At 39.3% G+C, this 21584-nt stretch overlaps 1 protein-coding gene across 6 annotated transcripts in view; it reads left to right on the plus strand.

Annotated features, from left to right (window-relative positions):
* The window catches only part of MAP3K20 (mitogen-activated protein kinase kinase kinase 20), an 80077-nt gene that overhangs the window by 35389 nt on the left and 23104 nt on the right, over positions 1-21584 (plus strand). For all 6 annotated transcript variants that reach the window (XM_083631134.1, XM_083631136.1, XM_083631133.1 and 3 more), the window contains exons 5-10: positions 1289-1354; positions 4038-4066; positions 4189-4326; positions 8422-8508; positions 16437-16511; positions 21477-21583. In XM_083631134.1, the coding sequence (XP_083487260.1) occupies positions 1289-1354; positions 4038-4066; positions 4189-4326; positions 8422-8508; positions 16437-16511; positions 21477-21583 (502 nt within the window). The remainder of the gene's footprint in view (positions 1-1288; positions 1355-4037; positions 4067-4188; positions 4327-8421; positions 8509-16436; positions 16512-21476; position 21584) is intronic.

Genomic DNA, 21584 nt, shown 5'->3' on the forward strand with positions numbered 1-21584 from the left:
AAAAGGGGTCATTATCAATATTTGAGCTGGGCAGAAAAAAGCTTTTTAAAGATTGATCGAGCATCATAAAATGCAAATATATTACTAATGTAATATAGACTCTGACAGAACCAGCAAAGGCCTGACAGAACCGTTGGACCAACTGCATCCCGCCTTCTTTAGTGGCTGCTCAAGACTCTAGCCCAGGACTAGGAAATTGTGTCAACAGTTGGCCTAGGCCAGGCATGGCCAAACTTGGCCCTCCAGCTGTTTTGGGACTACAACTCCCATCATCCCTAGCTAACAGGACCAGTGGTCAGGGATGATGGGAATTGTAGTCTCAAAACAGCTGGAGTGCCAAGTTTGGCCATGCCTGGCCTAGGATGACTCTATTTCTAATAATAATAATAATAGAAGAAGAAGAGTTTGGATTTGATATCCCGCCTTTCACTCCCTTTAAGGAGTCTCAAAGCAGCTAACAATCTCCTTTCCCTTCCCCCACCCATCTGGCTGGGTTTCTCCAGCCACTCTGGGTGGCTTACAACATATAGTTAACCATTCATATGTTTTAGGATTTTAAAATTGTATACTACCTAGGATGCTTTGACAGAAATGTGGCATACCGTACTTTTCCATGTATAAGACACAGGTTTTTTCTTTAAAAAAAAAGTTAAAAATTTTGGGCTTCTCTTATACATGGGTAGTGCATTGGGGGTACGGGGGATTCACCCAATCACCGTGATTAGGAGATTGTCAGCGGCAATTGGTTGGGCAATTTCCACCTGCTGGCGGTGAGCAGGCATATGATCGGTGCCTCTGGCGACGCGTGTGGTCATGTGGGTGAGTGATTTTTGGCACCCCCCCAAAAAAAAATGCTCAACAACTCTGGGCAATCCTCCCCCCCAAAAAAGCTTAACAACTCTTGGTAAGCTCCCCCCATTTTCTTAATTTGGAGTCTCCAAAAATAGGGGGCGTCTTATACACAGGGGCATGTTATACACGGAAAAATATGGTATAAAGGCTATACATAAATAATGGAAGGCCTGTTCACTTGCTACTTTGGGGAGGGGGAGAGACTTGTGCTATGTAGCCTTTTGTGAAAAATGCACATACCCTTTCCTTCACTGAGTATTATTTTTTTTTTTAAATGTGTGTCTTCCTCACCACAGAATTGAAATACATGAATTGCTCCAAGATTTTGCCTTATTTGCATTTGGCTTGTGAAGAAGCCATTGCAAGTGCTGATAAGAAGTGATCATGTTATAACATAGATTTTCTTCCTTTCTTTTTAAAAATCATTTCCTTTTAGGAATGCACTATTTGCATATGGAGGCTCCAGTCAAAGTAATTCACCGAGATCTGAAATCCCGAAATGGTAAAACAGCATGAATTTACATGTTCTTGTTTTTTTTGCAAATCCTGGTTTTTCAGTGCTAGTTACTGAACACAGGAAAGCAATTCTACCTTCAGTTAAAATGCTTACTAAACGTTGCTGGAAAACACTTCAAAACATGTTGAGATTCGCCTCTAATCCTGTTTGTCTTCAACAAAGTGTATTTAGCTTGGTCTCTTTTTAGCTTCCTTGAACTTTACCATTCTGTACAATTATTCTAAGATGCATTTAGGTAAGCAGAGTTTTTGTGCACCTCTGGACAATGGCAAAATGAGAACACATTAGGTTGGATTCCAGGATAAGTTAATTGTCCCATTTATTTTAGAGGGCACTAAGTTAGTCATGATTAACTTTCCATAGCGCTTTTCAGTGGGACATCTGCAAGTAACCTAGTGGAATAGTTTATAGTGGAATAGTTGCTGGGGTTTGGGGGATTTTGGGACATGTTGCCACACAATGTCAGCATCCTTCAGCTAATATTCCTGGATATTGTACTCAAAACCCTGCTTTTACATTCAGAGATTTTCCGCCCAGGTGTTGGTTACAATGGCCGAATCCCAGCTATGTCCGCGAAATTCCGGATGTATGGGAGCCCTAGATTTGGCAGACAGTTTTTATTGGCCCTTCCCTCAAACCAGTGGAAGATGTTAAGTTTGTGAGCTCAGTTCAAAGGAGATAGATGACAGATAGAAATGATGGGACTGAGCCCTTGGCAGTAGTCATGAGCCAAATACAAAATTTCATCACAATAACCAGAGTCACCATAGTTCAGGCAAACATGTAGTTCCTTTTCTAATCTCCTCTACCCCCCACAAGATCAGTATTCTTGAACAGTAGGCATAATTTTAAAAATAAATAAATCGCAAAAGTGCTATCCCCATGTGCAGGCTCATAGCACCAACAATAATTGCCTGGAAGGACGTAAGGCTACACTAGGAGAGTGACTACAGCCATGGAACTTTTCTCAGTTAGGGCAGAACCCTCCATTAGCGTGGAAAGGAAAACTCCACACTCACTCTCTAATAATGACTGTGGCCAAAGATGCAGGCAATTAGCTACATACAGTCGTACCTTGGATCCCAAACTCGGTACTTGGGCTTGGCACTCGGTACTTGGGCTTGGTACTCGGACATTTTGGCTCCTGAACGCCACAAACCTGGAAGTGAGTGTTCCGGTTTGTGAACTTTCTTTGGAACCTGAACATCCGACAGGGCTTCTGCGGCTTCCGATTGGCTGCAGGAGCCTCCTGCAGCCAATCAGAAGCCGCGCTTTGGTGTCCGGACGTTTTGGATTCCGTTCGACTTCCAAGGTATGACTGTATTCACTTTTTAAAATGCTGGATCGAACAGCAACTGTTCTGTAAATGGTAAGTGTGGAGAGGCCCTTAATCTGGATTGAGCCCACTGCCTTGTGGAATTTGCATCTCTATTGGCCATATTGGGTGGGGCTGATGGGAATTGGAGTGAACTGGAGGGTCACATGGTCCTAATCTGTTGCTCTATTTGCACAGTGAGTTAAAATATGTTAAGAGTTCTCCAGCCATGAAAAAACACACTATGAGTTGAAAGCCATGTCCTTGTCAAGAAAATGACTTAAGCTATTGTTAATGCTCCAGGTGAGAGGATGCTGAACCAAGTTCAACACAAAATATCTGTAGTTTTTCATCCATTGATCTCTTCCTGCTTGGTAGTAACTGCAGTTCATGAATCTCTGTGGCTGTTATGCAAGATAGAATTGCTTTGTGCCAAATGGGATTAATACTGTGGGATACACCCAAAACTAACGTGCAAAGGGGGAAAAAATGAAAGGGGCCTTATTTCACTGCAATGTTGCTATTAGTTGTTGCTTTTATCCTGAATGGGTTATTCTCTTACAATCACTTTAAAACGGGCTGTGCCTCATTTTCTTTTCTTGGTTTTTGACCAGAGAAATCCAATGTTACCTCTACGTAAAATTTATCCTAAGATTTATCCTTTACATGCAAATTGATCCCAAATCCTAATATTCCGAGTGATATTAGATTGATTGATTGATTGATTGATTGATAGATAGATGATAGATATATAGATAGATGATAGATAGATGATAGATAGATGATAGATAGATAGATCCCTCTGTTCACTCTCTTCAACAGTTTACATAATTTTATAAACCCACGTCATTTTCTCACTCAGTCGTCTTCTTTTCTCCCTAAACTATAATACTGTGAATATTTTAGATTTTTTGTTGAGAGTAGGTGCTCCAATTGCTAGATCATATTGGCTGTCCTTATCTGACACCTCCTGCTCTGTGGTACTCTGAATATGCCAGATGTCATGTCCACAGTATAGATTTATATGACATGGCATTATAATATCCGACAGTTTTATCTTCAGTCTCGCTCCTCAATAATTTTTTGACACTAAGTATTTTCTTTTCCACTGTCATAACGCGCTGAGTTTACTCTCAGTAAGCTATCAACCCTAATATCAATATTTCTTTCTTTGGTGGCCATGGACAATTCAGTATGAGATATTTCAGTGTCAGTTAGATTTATTGCCAGACGATTCAGCTAGAGAAATGATATGAACTGTGCTTTCCAGTATGTACAAGCCCATCATCATTAAATAATGTAAATAGTTGTCATGTAATTTCTTCTTACCCTTCTTTCTTTTTAAATTTTCAGTGGTCATAGCTGGTGATGGAGTATTAAAGGTAGGAAAATATAAAGCACATATAAAGTTTATTTGTTGTAGCACCCTATTTTGCATCATAGTTGTCCCCCCGGCTCAAAAAAATGTGGACGCTCATTTTTGTTTATATACTGCTTTTTCTAGATATGCGATTTTGGTGCTTCAAGATTCCACTCCCATACAACACACATGTCTCTAGTTGGTACCTTTCCTTGGATGGCTCCAGAAGTTATCCAGAGTCTGCCAGTATCTGAAACATGTGACACTTATTCGTATGGTGTGGTGAGTAGCCTATTTCTTTGTACACTACCATACATGTTCAAAAAAATTATCTTTGGAGAGGCCAGATTCAGCTAGCCCCTCAAGTCTCATCTAACACAAAGCCAGGAAAAGATAGTGCTGGTTGTAATATTTTTAAAAACATTTTTATTCTTAGAATTGGTAGTCACGTGTCACACAGAGTCCTTCGAGCGGCTTGCAGTGTACAGTTGTACCTTGGATTCCGAACGCCTTGGTACTTGGACGTTTTGGCTCCTGAACGCCGCAAACCTGAAGTGAGTGTCCCGGTTTGTGAACGTTCTTTGGAACCTGAACGTCCGACGGGGCTTCTGCGGCTTCCGATTGGCTGCAGGAGCTTCCTGCAGCCAATCGGAAGCCGCACTTTGGTTTCTGAATGTTTTGGAAGTCGAACGGACTTCTGGAAGGGATTCCGTTCGACTTCCAAGGTACGACTGTATTTAAAAACCTTAAACATAAATACATTGTGATATCAACACATTAATACTAAAACACATGCAATTCGTAACAATCTATAAAATACCCTCCCATCAAAAAGACAGATGCAGGAAGCTCTATCAGCACACTGACAGACATACAAGGCACACAAATCTCTTGAATGTGTACTTGCGTGCTCATTCCTTTACAGCTGCCTCAGTATTTCTTGCACACAGACACGCTTTGTTGACATCTTTTCTTCAACATGATTCTTGTGGGGCATGTTTTGTCTATGTTTCTCTTGTCATGTGTCCTGTTCAGGTATTACTCTCCAATCCTGATAGGACAAACACCAAGGACCCAGGAACAAACCATAGCACTCCTAACCAGTAACAAACCATAGCACTAACAACGCTAGTAATTATTAGTGTTAGAACTGAGACTAACAACAATAAATACCTATTGTGGGTGGTTGTCTTTGCCACCCATGGCAGAGATCTTAAGAAAATTACTCCCCACTTAAGAAGACTAAACTGTGTCCTGGGTTAGGAAAGACTCTCCTAGGGCAGACATTCCCCTCAATATAAAGTAAGGAGATTGGGGAAGGGATGAGGGAGAAATATTAGGTCCCAAAGCCCATTACCACTTACAACATGCCAGGGTGAGGAGAACTCTTAACCCAATCCCATTGATCCACGCGTGTAGCCACCAAGCTCAAAGCCACCGATGCCGGTCAGTTTTTCATTCTCACTCACAAAATCATAAGATCTGAAGACATAGGGTTGAATTCATATAGTTAATTGCATATAGGTGCCATTGGAATCAATGTGAAAAGTTAGACGCCATGAATAACTTGGATTACAGTGATTTCTTACTGAACAGTTAACTTAATCTGTAATTTAGGCATTGTTTTTGGAGAAAATCCATGTCACTGGAGGGGTGAAGTTCAGGTATAGGAATAAGTGCCTTAATCTTTATCCCATCTTTAGACTGGTTGAAATAGGACAAGTTGTTATATCACAATGGCAGATGTGTGCAAGTTCAGTTCAGAGAGTTTCTCTTTTTTCAGCTTGGATTTCCCCCACAATGAAAATAACTTGAAAAAGTATAACATTGAAAGAGCACACAAAGACACTTCATGTTGGCTCACTACTTGCACATTTGATTACATTGTTAACCCTCTGCATGAAAAATTTGCACGGCGCTTAGTTAAATATTTATAGATTACACAAGGATATGCTTGTATGCATTTAATTTCTGATCTAGATAGAAGTTTTGCTGTTCAGTCCTAACCATGTCTCTTCAGAAGTAAAGTCTGTTTAATTCCATAGAAATTATTTCCAAGTAAGTGGGGTTGGGATTAGACTGCAATTCTTAACCCATTTACGTACGCGTAAGCCCCATTAAACTCAGTGGAACTGTGTCTACAAGTGCGTAGATTTGCACCATTAGTGGTGCATTGGCTTACATTCTCCAGCCATCGGTTCAGCCAAGCTTTCCTCTTCATAGGTCTTCAACTTCTCCAAGCCACAACCCTTTACGCCAACAATGTGTTTTGAAGATAAAGAATTAATCCATGAAAATCGTGTCTATTTTTCTTTTTAAACAATCTCATCCATAAATACAAGTTTTGAACAGCCTGGTATCACAATTTAGAGCACTTACAAGTGGCTTTTGTGCTAGACAGACATCTGCTTTTCATCCGTTGAAGTGCAGCTGAAATTCTGATAACAAAGAGCAGAATCCTTTTCAAATGTAAAAGAGTGAAGATGTCGAGAAATGGCATTCTGCTGGCAGAATCCATGGCCTTTCTTTTATTTATTTTTTTCCCTGGGTTTTCCCCTGCCAGAATGGGTTGTATTCATTGAACTATTATATTGTTTTCTATCTTCTATTTACAATGTTAAAGTGGGGGGGGGGCGGGAGCATTTTCCCACCATAGTACAATATAATGCTGTCAATCCATAGGTCCATAGTTTTTTCCTTGGTCAACTTCAAGTTGCCTCTTCTGAATAAATCACAAGAACACTAGGAAGGATTGCATATATTAGTTAGTTTTCCCTATAATTCACATAACTTTTTGAGATTTGGCAAACAATTTCATGAGATCGGGGCACTTGAGGATAAAAATCCCTTGAAGCCTTACTTGGCTGCAAGTTCTGTGGGAAACAATGGGGCTTATATCTGTGAGATAACAGGTCCTAGGATTGTACTGCAACTTGTCTGCAAGGGGCTTCCACTTAAATGAATGAAATATACTTGTAAGTAAATGAGTTTGCAGTCAGAGTTTAACATATAGTTGGTCTACCTATCCAAATGCCATACCAAGGATTCCTGTGGTCTGTCCAATAGTTCCCTTAGCCATTAAAAATGCCTGTGCTCCCATGAGTAGACATATCCTTCTGCATGAGGCAGAAAATAATATGCAGTCTTTCTACCTGATAGGGGGGATGCTTATGGGATAATGATGATAACTCTGAAATTGTCACAGCATATTCAATTTAAATATCAGTTCAACGGGATTCCTTTTACCAGTGAATTTGTATATATATTTAATTGCAGGGGTTTCGTGTAATAAATTTCCCTTTAGAAATGTAGATCCAGTAAGATTCGTCTTCATTACACTGAGCATGTGTTGCCTTGGATATGAAAACCTATTTATAGAGTGAGTGAGAGAGACACTTCTTTTAATCCAGCTTTTTAAGATAGTTGTTCAGCCATGCAAAACACCCAGACTTCTTTCCTAACTAGAATTGGTAGCTAGCGATCCACTGGGCTCGTAATGTTTCTCCAGCACAATGTATGGAGAACAGGTTTTCTTGGGAAGCCTCAGCTGCCATTGCCAGTAACATTTTGGGAGCCATGCATATGCTCCTGAGTTAAAGACTAAAACTCCCGTTAGCTTTGTTCATCAAACTTCTGGAGTGGTAGCATTAAAGAAAAAAAAGAAAAAGCAGGGTTTGCATACATAGCAGCTTACTGTGGCTCACTACTTGTGTTTTTGCTGGTTGCCTTGAATGACCTTGAATATCTATTCACTGTTGTTTTTTCCTTATGGTTTGATTTTTATTTACTGCTTCTGAATCAGAAGTCATTTCATGCAAAGTGAATTATCCCATGCCCAACAGGGCTGGTTTTCCCCAAACTTCATTTGTGTGACTTCCTCACCCTTTCTTCATGGAAGTTCTTCTTCGTCTCTATTTGCATAGCTGTCCTTTTCAGAGATGATGCACCAGGACTGGATAAACCAGACCGAGATTTGTATAATGTGCTTGGCTGCACAAAAGAAGACAGCAACTAACGAAATAACCGTGTGTATGTACACAGGCATCAGTTTGGACATTTTAGTAGAAGAATAAATGGACGGAGGCAGAAGCAAGTCTCAACCACCAGACTTGAGCAACTGAGGAACAAAGAAAGATTTCAGCCTTGTGTATTTTACAACCAAAATATAACCCCACACTTCTCTTTATCATAAAAAACTGAGAAATATTCAAATTTAATTTAGTGTGGGGATCTTGCACACAAATATATGTCCATGTTCCTGCAAATGGACTCTGGTTGCCTGGTAATTGGATACAGATAGTGCTGTATCAAGGCTTAATAATGTATTTAAAATACAAAGTACAGAAATAAAAATTCTTTCCTTTTTTTCTATTCCAGGTTCTCTGGGAGATGCTAACAAGGGAGGTCCCCTTTAAAGGCTTGGAAGGATTACAAGTAGCTTGGCTTGTAGTGGAAAAAAACGAGGTAAGACTACGTTTCTACATTCAGGTACATAGATCAGAAAACAGTATTGGGTTTTGCAAAAGACTTTTTCATCTTCTTCAAATTGAAAGTAAGTTCACGCGTATGGAAAGATTAGCAGTAGGAGCTAACACAAAGGGTCAAAGTGATGTTATTCCTCATGAATGGACCCTTTACATCTAATTGTTGCAGCTTCACATCGTGATGCTGTAGATCAAAAATTGTACAAGTACTGTACTAGTTTCTCAGTCTCAATTGTAAAACCTAGGGGTTTGTTCTTAGTGATGAAAGAAGCCATTGCGTCCAAGGTAGGGGAACAGTTTAACTCCATCTCCTGCGTTTAGGACATCTTTATACTGGCCGGGAGTTGATATATCTGTAAGAGACCTTCAGCTACTTCAACTTAACTCTCCCAGCAGGAGTCACTATAGTACAAGAAACTGCCACTTAGATGAGGATTTCAAAAATAAAAGAAGAAAAAATAGTTTAAAAAAGAGGGAAATTACAGTTTTGCCACCTACGTTCTCGGCTACATTGAAGATGAGATCCTCACTGGTACTGGTAAGGCTCTGCCATAGTTGCAAGCTTCCTCATGTGGTGTCTTTCCATTTCAAAAGAACTTCAGTGGCGTAAACACCCTTTGTACAGGGTCCCCAGCGTTGCTTTTCTTCTTCCTACAAATTGAGGCTTTCAGGTAGTTGAACATGTGAGCGTTTATTTGAACGCATGGCTCCTTGATGTCAAAGACAGGAAGTACAGGATTTTCTTTCTTTCCCCCCACTAAAGGGGAAAAAAATTAAAGTTGTGGCTGTGTCACACACCAAGTATGGAAATCCTCTATCTAGGCAGACTGGAAGGTTGTGGGTACGTTACTTAATAAAAAGCTACTTGGCTAAAAAGCGACAGCTCGGCTTCTTGAATTCTTTTATATATATAGCTGGCTTCCCCAATGGTTTTAGACTCTTTAAAGTGTTATTAGGGGGAAAAATATTCCTAGAAATACAGGTGGGAGTGAATTAATGTTTAAACGACCTTCTGCCTTTTAAAAGTTCTTATTGAATGTTAGGTTGGCTGTCCTGTCTGGGAATCCAACTTAGTTGGGAATCTTTCCTTAATTCAGAACAACCTTATGCTTGTAACTTCCTACAGTATAAGTTTAGAATAATAAGGTGTAATCTGTATCTGTTCCATTTCTAAGCGTGAAGAAAAGCTTATTGGTTCAGCACAATATTTCTTCCCTTGGGGACGAGGCGATCGAGACACAAATTTCCTCCATATACACCAGTGCTTTGGTTTCATAGTTGGATACGGGAATCTGGTATATAAGATGTATAGTGTATACCATGTCGACCACTTAGATCGCTGCTCTGCTTAGTATGGACATGATCCAGCCAAAATTAGGCACTTCAAAAACCTCATTGGTTCCAGTGCTCAACGTTCTCTCTGTTGAAATAAATGGAACATAGAACTATTGAACTTTATCTAGATTGACTATTCAGCCTGAAGTTTGCGTAGAAGAGGGAATGTGAGGGAATAATGTTAAATATATGAGTGCTGACTTTGATTTTAATGGAAAGCAAGGGCCTGCCAATTTCTTCAGTGGACTGGAAATGATGAATAAAAACCTCTAATGGTCATTGAGGCGTTATGTAATTTTTAGTGTCCGGACAATAGAGCAAAAGTTATGGTGCCCATGTTTTTGAATAGAACACTACAGTGACGTTTGGAAACTAATGTCACTGGGTAAGATTACCGTACTGATTCTGTTTTTTTTTTCCTGTTTGTTTTTAAAAAAATATGATGTCAAATTGTTGCCTGCTTATTAAAGCTGTGAAATATTTGTGTTTCTTTCTAACGTTTTAAAAATCCTAATAAATTGGTTAAGTGCTGTATGGTGTTTCTATGCAGACAGAATCACATGACAGTAGAGATTTCTGTCGACATAAGGTGGGAGAAAGGAGGAGGAGAGAGGTGGTTTTTTTGCCAATTTCCACCCTCACTCTATGCCCTCTAGATCTGCTCCAGAGGGTTGGGGGACCCTCAGAACAGCAGAGAAGGTAGTGGGGGGGGGCTGCATAGGAGAGGCAAAGATTTGCTGATGGAAGTCCCTGCTGGACAGAACTGGATCAACTCTGTATGTCTCGAAGGTCCCATCTGTACTATACACTTAAATCAGTATCGTACCCTAAAGAATCCTGGGCACTGTTAGTTTGTTAAGGATGCTGTGAGTTGTTAGGAGACCTCTGTCGCTCTCCGAGAACTACACTTCCCAGAATGGTTAACAGTTAATCTTTCTTACCAGGGAACTCTGGGAATTGTAGCTCTGTGAAGGGAATAGGTGTCCCCTAACAACTCGCGGAAGTCTAACAACTAACATTTCCCAGGATTCCTTGGGGGAAAGCCACGACTGTTTATAAAGTGGTACGGTACTGCTGTAAATGCATAATTTAGATGGGGCCTGAGTTCCAAGTTCCCTCTCAGCCGTCAGTCTGCAAACTATGTTTGTTGCCCTTTTAAAGCACATCTAACACAATTTAAAAGTTCATTACGTCCTCCAGAGAACTATAATTAAAGGGTGCTGGGAACTGTAGCTCTCTGAGGAGTTAACTAACCTACAGTTCCCAGTGTTCTTTGTGGAAAGCAGATTGCTTTAGATGTGCTTTGTGACCTAAAGTTTTCGCTATGGTGAGAGAACAACTAAACCTCAGTTTTGTCCCAGGCAGAATTCCTCACTTGTTATAGTTAGAGCAGATTACAACCCTTAGAATGGTTGGTTGTGGAAGTACACTGTTTATTAACTGTCAGGGGTCCTTTAATGAGTAATAATTAAGACTTTCAGACTCATCTATCCTGTAGGTTACAAAAAGAATTCTGAAGAATTTGCATCCTTCCTCAATTTAGAATGTGTTTAGACCAGCATACATTTTATCCTCACAACCCTGTGACATAGATTAGGCTGAGAAATGGCAATTTGCCCAGTTCCACCAAGTGAGATTCCTAGCTGGGGATCTGAACCCATATTTCCATAATCCAGGTCCAGTACTCTGTTCATTAAACCATGCCGACTCTTAAGTGAAATATCAGTTCTTTAAATGACTTCTTCCTCATTCCACTAGAGTTTTTCTTGGTACTTACATGTTTTAAACTCCAAAACACAATCCTAATATAAAAGTTCATATTAGAGATGTCATTATCTAACATCAAATTACTACTTAGAAATGTCACTTTTATTAGAGTATGACACTCTTTGGGACCTGCTACCTATATATTACCTGACAAATAACATTCTACTCAAGTAAGATGGATGCAAGTGATGATTACATGTCTTTTAGTAACTCATTTTCCAACTCCTGGAACAGTGAGGGTTACAGACAAATGCCATTGCTAGACTATCAGTTGTATTTTTAGGCAAATGACTTGACTGAGTATCAAGTGTCATTGCTACTTTGTTTATGCCAAGTAGACTTATTGAACATACTTTTGGTATAAAAGTTTTTCACATTTATGGTACTCATTATTTAATGATTGCATATTTTATTAGCACTTGCTATGTATATTTTATGGGGGTTTTTTATCCCCCCCCATAGCATTCTTTCCTGAGTTTGCATTTCATTCTTACTTTTAAAACACAGCCGTTCATAAATTCTTGCAGGTCCCATTACACTTATATAGATAACCTGTTTTGTTTAGCTTACTTGACAAAGTGGTGTGCAGGTCATGGCAACCTTAGGGAGCAACGTGAGTGGACAGAAGTTCAGATTTGATTGCTTTGTATAATTGGGTCAATTGTGTTGATCAATAGAATCTTTCTCAATGAAAAGGTTGGGTTTTTTTAGATAGTTAATTGCATTACTGAAAGTGTGTAGACGCATTCTTATATGTTGATCACAGCATGAAGATATCAGGTTTTTGTGCTTGTACACAAATCTGCTTTTGGCACTGCGTCTGCCTTCTGTCGCTAGGTTACTAATTGTTCACGTTGGCAGTAAGTATTTCAATCTTATGTCAATATTTGCAATATGAGAGTTTTCTTCCCACTCTTGAATAATGTTGTTATTTAAGGTCTTTGAGTATTTACATGTTAGTTATTCTTGCAACACTTAATTAGACTTCTTGTATGGCTTCATCAGTTCGTCAATAAATGTATGATGAAGGGTGACTTTCGCATTCTTACCCTACTAAATCTAAGGCCATGTACAGTTGCTTCTCTGAAGCATCAAAAATGACTTAACCCTTCCTTCTGCCATGGCATTAACCCTGCAGTAGTTCAACTACTCAAAAGTTCCATTTACTAGAAAAAATGGAGTATATACACACAGGAAAATTGTGCTTAAGTATATTTGCTTCAGTTTTCTAATAAGCAACTGTAACTTCTTCCTTTTTTTAAAAAAATAATATTTATTACTTTTGAAGATTACAGAAAAAGAAGAAAAAAGAAAAATAAAGACAAGAAAGAAAGAGAGAGGGGGAAAAAGTGAAAAAACACCACAATACAATACAGTATACAAATATTATAAAACCCACCCCAAACCTATTAGATTAAACACATGACTTAAAACAAAAAGAGTTTAAAATACATCTCTCCTTTTCCATATTCTATCCTTCATTTCCTTGTTTCCTCGACTTCCTCACACCTCCCTTTTTGTATTCCAGTTCTTCTAATTGTTTCAGCAAATCCCTTCCATCTTTCTCTGTTTTTTATCATCTTGTAAATAACATATTTTAACCTTATTTCCCTTTAAGACTAAATTACTTATCTATACTTAACTTCTTCTAACATTTCACTAAATCCCTATAATATCATTCCACAGTTTTTCTAACAGTCGTTAATTTTACAAAATTTCTAAATATGAACTTTAACTTCCCAGTCTTCTTCCACCCTCTCTTTTCCCTGGTTTCGGATTCTGCCAGTCCTTTCCGTCAGATCCATGTAGTCCATCAACCTGGAGATCTTATATCCGAGGCTCTTAATTCTTTTCCAAGTCCCTTCTGCGGATCTTCTTCGTATTCTTTAATACTCAGGAGCAAATCTCGGGTAAACTCCAACCAAACAAAACTTTTCTTCCTTCTGAACAGCTCAGCCAAGTTTCCATAATTGAAACTAAAGTCCATAAGGTATTTCAGGACGTATTTCAGGATTCCTCCAAATCCATAGGCCCCCAAAGCTTCAAGTTCCTCCAGGCCCAAACCCATGTCCCAAAAGTCAGTTGGTCCCTGAATATAGGGATCTTTCCAACTTTCGTTCTTCAGTCCAAGCCAGGGTCCAATCCTCAAAATCTGGCTTTTGCTAGAATCAATCATGCAAGGCCTCAATTTATAATCCTCAATTTGCTTCTGTAGAACTGAGGATCCTGCTTGAACTACCTTAGATTTCGCAATGGCATCCTTCTCCTTTTCCTCCACCATTTGTCCTACCAAAGTATATTCCTGTTCCAAGTCCTGAATTATTTCTGTATTGTTGCTTGCCTTTTGATTCAAATTGGTCACTTTCTATTCCCGGCTGTCAGTTTTGGAAATCATGTCATCTGCCTTTTTGTGCAGCTGTTCAAGTGAATGATTTATCTTATATAATACAGTCACAATACCTTCTCCTATCAGCATTTTGAATAGTCCAAGGTCAATCTCTGATTCTCAGAAACTTTATCTTGCAGCTGGAGCTTACCCTGTTACACTCCTGTAACAGTTTCACATGCTCCCTATAGAGGGAAACAGTCTCAACTTGTATCAATTCTTTCAAGCACAGAAACAGTTTCGATTTTCAGTTATTTTTTTCCTCCCTTTGATAAACTCAGAAGAGATCAATGGAAACAGTATCTTTCCAATTTTAAGTAACTGTCAAATCCGTTCTGTCAATGAATCTTCCCCAAACGTCATCAGGCAGACCGTTCCCAGGTTCAGAGCAGTGGTAATTTGCTTTTCACTCTCTCCTGCAGGTTCTCCCTAGGTTCATGACTTCCCCCCTCTTCTCCTGCTTCCAAGGGGGTTTTGTATTTTTAGCCGATGGAATTTTAGTCCTTTATCAAAAACTTTCAGAGACTTTAGTTTGTAACGTCTTTGCTTCAGTCTGTTTACAAAAGCGGAAGGCGGACTTCCTGTTTAGAGCCTTCCCGCTTCGTTGCCAAATTAAAATATTTGAAAATCCAAATTTTCCAGTCTACTAGTTGTTTAAGGTCCAAATGTCCACAGGAAAAAGTCAGCGCTCTCCGGCAGCAGCAATGCGGCTTCACTCCGTGAAAGAAGCGGTCGATTCAAAGCACCGCGCCACTCACCCCACATCGCTCCGGATCCCCAAAACAGGGTTTCCCCGCGAGTAGGGGAGGCGCAAAAGGTGCCAGCCGAATCCCAAGTTCACAGGCTTCTCCCGCCTGTGATTTCTATGGGTCTCCGCCTTCGCCGTGGCAGTTAGACCCTGCTTTTCACGGAGCAAGTCCCTCCCGATCGTAGGAGCTCCGCCATTGCCGGAGGCGCCAACCCGGAAGTCTCTGTAACATCTTCCTTTAGTCCAATGTTGAACTAATGATGAGGTTGACTAGATGTGGGTTCAGGCCTTCTTCACTTTTAAGAGAATCTTAGCACTTATTTTGGCCAGAGACCATAGTAGGATACCCTGCTAAGGAAAGTGTGTTATCATGACAGTTCTACAATATCTACATGGTACCTCTGCAAAGCCCAACAATACTAATAATTCAATAAACAGGTTCCAAAACTCTTCTGATTTCACTCCTCTGGGTTTGGTTCATCTTGCCTTTCTTGATCATGGTAGTTTTCATCTATTAGAACGTTTGTTCAGAAGTTAGATTCTTATGCAACTCGGATTATTCATGCTTAACTGGGAGTGATAGTGGATTGCTCCAGTTAAGTAGGAACTTTGTTAGAAGACTGCTTAGCACAATCTAGCACTTTAGTTCAAAATAGCTAATGGACGCCAGTAAATATTAGTACACATACAAAACAGCTGATGAGAACTAATGTGAGATACTTGAACATGCACTGCCCAAGGAAGGATTAATTGGAAGAGGAACAATGAATAATATCTACTGCATTTGATGTTTATGGTCTGTAGTTCAAAGAAACTGAGCTTGTGCATGGGAAAAATACTATCTCAAATATATGCAGGGATGCAGAAATGGGAAAACCTTGGGAAATACATATACAGAGCTATATACAGTCATAATAAGAACTTGTGGACTTGTGCTTGAAATTAAAAATATTAGAGGAATAAAATTATGGGACAGTTTCCCTAGTACAGTTTTGAAGAGCCTGGTTTCCAGGCAGGAGGATAGTATATTAATGAAGACTATAGAATGAGGAATGGAATTATTGTTAGATCTTGGGGGTTTTCTCCTTTTCCAGAGATAGTATGCTCGATAAGGTTTGCTTCATACTCGCACACTCAGAATTGAGAAGAGATTCAGAAGTTTCATATTTATTTATAAAACAACAAATTATTGCTGCGTGAGTGTAAGAAACTCTCTAAGTTACATTTAGAGTGTGGTTGCATCCAAGGAGGAAACATCTAGAATGGTTAGAATTGGTCTGGGTGGCACATATAGAGGACCTATCTCAAACCATGAATTGTAAAATTCAGTGGTAAAGGATCCATCATTCTTGGTGCTAGAAGATCATCTCTCTGAGAAATGGCACAGAGACAGCTTCTTTTGTCTCCAAGCACAATCAATGTGTTCTACAGGCCTTTTGCCTATTCCCGTGCTTGCTAATTCCTGTACTTTGTGGTATAGTTCCTTCCTTCCTTCCTTCCTTCCTTCCTTCCTTCCTTCCTTCCTCCCTCCCTCCCTCCCTCCCTCCCTTCCTCCCTTCCTTTTACTGTGAGAGCATTGGGAGATCTGCTTTCATATGGGAGCTGGGGTTTATCTTCTGCTGTTAATTTCTAGTCCCTTGGTTGTCCAACTGTTGTCTTGCTTCTATTACAGAGACTGACCATTCCCAGCAGCTGCCCTGGAAGCTTTGCAGAATTGATGCTCCAGTGTTGGGAAGCAGATCCAAAGGTATTTCTTTACTGTTATCCACTGTGTGTTTTAACTGTACTGCGTTTTAAATAACAAAAACAAACCCCAAACCCTCCTGTTGCAGATGGGACACTAAATGTGAGATAAGAATTTTCCATTTGTATTATTTCATTTCCACGTACCACCCACCCTCTCTGCTGACACTGGATAAGTTTAAGGGAGCCAGGATTTCAGGTACAGAGCCTGCAATCCTATATGCACTTACCTGGGAGTAAGTCTCACTGAACTCATGTAATGGATTGCCTTGTGAATTATCTAGGTAAGCATATATTATCATCGGATTTAAGCAATGAACAAAACTTCATAAACACAATAGTAATTATAAAACTATAACAAATTCCTTTTTTGTATCAATCATATATTATAAATTTTGTTAGCAGATGTTCTATTTTCTTTTAGCTTATAAACTGTTGAATTCAGGCACTGCAGAGGCCAGGATGCCCTCCAGTTCTTTAAATTTCACCCTTGAAAAGTCTTGATAAATGTTAGCTCAAAAATCTTCCCCTATATTGAATATCCTGTACCCCTTAAACTTGCCCACATTTCATTGGGTGTTAGGATTGAGCTCCCACCCTCCCTCCCTTCCATTCTGAATAGAGGAAAGAGCTTATTTTTACGAGCGATCATAGTGTTGCCTCATGTAGGTGTCTTTTTCACGTTGTTGAAGATGCCTAATGGGGAAGGAGCATGCCCACACAATTTGGGTTCCTGTCCCTTTTTTTGCTCATTTAGGTGCGGCGGCCAGTTTGTGTTCAGCAGTCATTTTCTGTTACACCACATCCTACAGAGAGCCATTCTGTATTATGCTGCACGCCCCATGGCAGCCATTTTGTGACTGGTGCCCATTGAACTTCCTCAAAATTCCAAATGTTCCCACTGGCCCAAAAAGGTTGGCAGGCCCTGAAGCAGACTGACCTTCTTCATATGGCCCAAAGCTTTTTTCAACAATACCATAACAACAATGAGCACAGTGATCTACTTTACATCTCCCCTCACCATGCCCACAACCACCAACTCCTTTTCCAGTTATCAAGGTCCCATAATTTATTTACCTTATATTGCTAATAGTAATTTGATACGGTATTTCCCTAGTAGATGAGTAATTTCAAATCTCGCTTAAATGCTTAACTTTACACTTAATTCATATATATTTCTGGTAATCAATAAAGAGATATCCACTTGATTTCCAGCTTATCCCGTGATAATTATTTTTACCCTTGTGGATTTACCATTCAGGGTGGAGACATTTTAAAGCAAGCCAACCTAATTCAACCGTTCTAGACACAACTCAACTATCCATTAGATCACACACTTCTCCAAGTTTTGCAAAAGCAGTTTCCTTTCCAAAAACATGTCTACAGTATTATAGAACAAAAATGCGTTTTTGGGTGGGGCAAGGGAAACGCATACAATTTTACTTGCCAATTTTTGTGTTGCTTAAAAAAAAAGAATGCATAAAACAAAACCTCGAAGGGACCTATCATTGAATGCATGTGACACTAACGCAGAACAGAAATAGTCCGTCCTGATGTACATTGTTCCAAATCTAAACTGGGATTGACTGATGTACTTTGAACCAGCGGGTGCCATGGTTGGTGCAAAGGAATTGAGGCTTTCCTCCATGCCCTCATTCACATTTATTACTGTGAGGCTGTAGCCACTCATTACCCATGTGGGAACCACAGGGAGGCACGAACTACTGAAGCAAGCCATTAGGACTCTACATTAGGAATCAATTATGGAATTATATCAACAGGTGGAAATCATATACTGCCAAGAATGCACCTGCTGCCATTGCTATCCTTCTGCTCCAAGCTGATTAACTGTAAACTATACAGTAGGGTCCTGAAAATGCGGGTTTTACGGGAGTAGTTGAGGGAAATAGCTGTGTCTGAACATGCAGAATAGACGTGGGATGAGGTGAGGGGAACGGCAACCGCTGAGCTCTAAGCAGTTGTCTTACAATTGTGTGCAAGATGGACCAGAAATGACAGACAAAGAGATCCCTTCACCTAAACGTTGAATAGGCAGCTCTTACATAGAAGAGCACTTGTCTCTTTTTGTTATACATTTGACATTTTTTTAATGTTGTTTGACATTTGAAATAAAGAAATTGTCTCTCTTTTATAATGCGAAAATCACTTGGATCTGCCTGGGAGAGACACCTCAGCATTGTTCCTAATTGTTTTTGTGCACTCGAATTAAAATGCACGTTTTAATTGCTGCATCTGTAATTTTAGCAGAAATGGTATAATTACAGGCGTGATGCAGAGAGAATGTGTATCATCCGTTTATTATGTATCCACATTTTGGTTTCAACCTTTTGTCTCAACCTTGTCTGGGGTCTGTCAGACAGACTAACGGAGGCGATGCTCTCTCAAGAAACATTTTAACTCTGACTTTTTCAGTTTTCAACAATTACCCCACTTTTTTTCAGCATAACAAAGGAAGCAATGAAGGCAGACGAAAATGCAAAGAACTTATGACTGCTTTGCCTGAGACAGTATTTTTTTCTTTTTAAACTTGAAATAATCAGGTCATCCTTGGTTATGTGGAGCACATTTTCCCCTTCTCTGTTTCTGGACTGCATTCTGACCCAGTCTGCCTTGTAACCACAGTTCTAGAATTGGCACAGGGAGGCAAGGATGTTAAAAAGTTGTATAAATTTGCACACTCAACCCAAAAAAAACTTCTTGCGTACTACTGTTTTATGATTTTCAAGGACCTGATTTGAAGATGTGGACAACAAATGTTCTGTTTACCTATGCGAAACTGAAATATTATAAATAACTCCACGTCTTTTGGGGTAACTTCTGCGTAAAGTGAATCCTATGTGCTTTTACAGGACAAAGGCTTCACACCACAAGAAAGAAAAACACGGCTGTATTCTGCATTTGTGTGGCTAACTTTCACAATGAAATGTCACTGTCATGCCTCATGAGGGCACACAAAACTTTTCCAAGTGTTGTCTGCTACTTTATTGTGCTGGGCCTCAGTGTTCTCACACGCTAGGAAGGTTTTCTTTATTTCTTGTAGATTAGTTTGTTCTTGTAATTGTATTGTGAAAACTTCAATTGAAATAAAAAATCCCCATTACTATTTTAAATGTCACTTCAACAAACAAGCAATCTCTTGATGTGTTAAACATTTTTGGTACTTATTTTCAATGGTTTCCCTCAGTTTTCATCCATATTCTTGTTCTAGGCCCTGAAATAAAGACGTAATTACAAGTAGCGTGCTACTTTGGTACTTATTTTTGATACTTTCCCTCAGTTTCCATCCATATTCATGTTCTAGGCCCTGAAATAAAGACATAATTACAAGTAGTGTGCTTGCTTTTGATTAATCAGAATGGCCTCATGCTGAAGCAAATATATGAGCTTTGTAAAACATGATTTTTTGATTTTAGGCCACAAATATAATCAATATTTACGTCCCACTTTTTGACTGAACATGCCCAGAGTATATTCATAAAAACCATACAACAGCGTCATAAACATATAAGTGCAACTTACTAAAAGCAGTAACAGCAAACTCAAAATAACACCTTAAACAAAACAAAAGCAAGGGTAAAAATCATACACATAAAACTGGCAGCAATAAAACTAGGAGTTACGTGCAAAAAGCCTGTTGAAATAAGTGTTTTCAAATACGTATGGCAAAAGAGAATTGACAGAGGGAGATATTGATTGGTTTTGAATAGAAGAGCATTTCAGAGTTGCAAGTCTGTCTTTCTAAAGGCTCTCTCATGCTCAATCACTGAATATCCCAAGTTGGACCAAAAGTGCGTCTCCGGGTAGGCCTATATGGGAAGAAGCAGTCCCTAAACCATTTAGGGCTTTAAAGGTTAGAACCAGCACTATTGAACTGAGTCTTGAAGTGAATAGGAAGCCAGTGTTTGCATACAATGCTTGTGAGGCATACAAGGTTAGTGTTTGTAAATCTGATATTTAAAGTCTTCTTTTTTCTAAAAAAAAATCTGGACTTATTTTCCTTACTTTATCTCAAGAACGTGGGTTCCTGCCATACAAGTGTATAATCTGTAGTATGAAGCCTTCCTATAGGGCTGCAGTATCATTTTACATACATTGATTGCCACATGGCTATTATGGGAAGGTTTTTCAAATGCAGCATAAGGCAAATATCTATCATCTATCATCTATCTATCTATCTATCTATCTATCTATCATCTATCATCTTTCTTATACACCACCCTATACCTGGAGGTCTCAGGGCAGTTCACAACAAGACCACAACATTTAAAATCAAACCAAAAGCAACAACCCACAAGAACATCTTTGAAGACTGGGAAATGGCAAATTCTGATGGCCTTCCAACATTTATTTGCACTTACGTGCTGTATCCATGGTTAGGATTTCAAACCTTCAAGAAGCGGAAGAGACCTTAAAATCTGCAAATTCTTCTTCCTCCTCCTCACCAAAGCCAGACTCCCTTTGAACCAGCCTTTTCATATGAATTAATAGAATTAGAATTAAACATGGTGTGCTGTAAGCAGAAATTTCAATCTTGTCAGAGGTGCCACTGAGGGAAGGGAAGGAACATTGGTCTCCATATTAGTTTCATTGGAAAAGTTGTCATCCTATTATCTGTGCTTGAGAAAAAATTCAAAAATAGGTTTAGGAGTCATTAGTTACAATAGCATTGCACATGAATAATAAAATTATATCTAAAAATAGAAGGTACATTCAGGACTTTTGCTCTGCTACAATTTTGAGACACTTCTTTTTGCATGTGTAAAAACAAACAAACACCACCAGTTACATTTTATAGATTTTTTTTTCTCCTTGAATTGCATATACATAATAATTATCTAGTCACCAATATGTGTTGCACTTGCAGCTTTCCTGGGAGAATTCCATTGTTAATGTGGTCCTAGAATGTATTTTCGTCATGTCTAAAATATATGTACTTTTCCTCCCTCAGAAGAGACCGTCTTTTAAGCAGATCATTTCAATCTTGGACTCTATGTCAAATGATAGCAACCTCCCAGACCAATGCAACTCATTCCTGCATAACAAGGCAGAGTGGCGG

Source organism: Podarcis filfolensis (genome assembly GCF_964270895.1).
Source record: "Podarcis filfolensis genome assembly, chromosome: 1".
NCBI lineage: Eukaryota > Metazoa > Chordata > Lepidosauria > Squamata > Lacertidae > Podarcis > Podarcis filfolensis.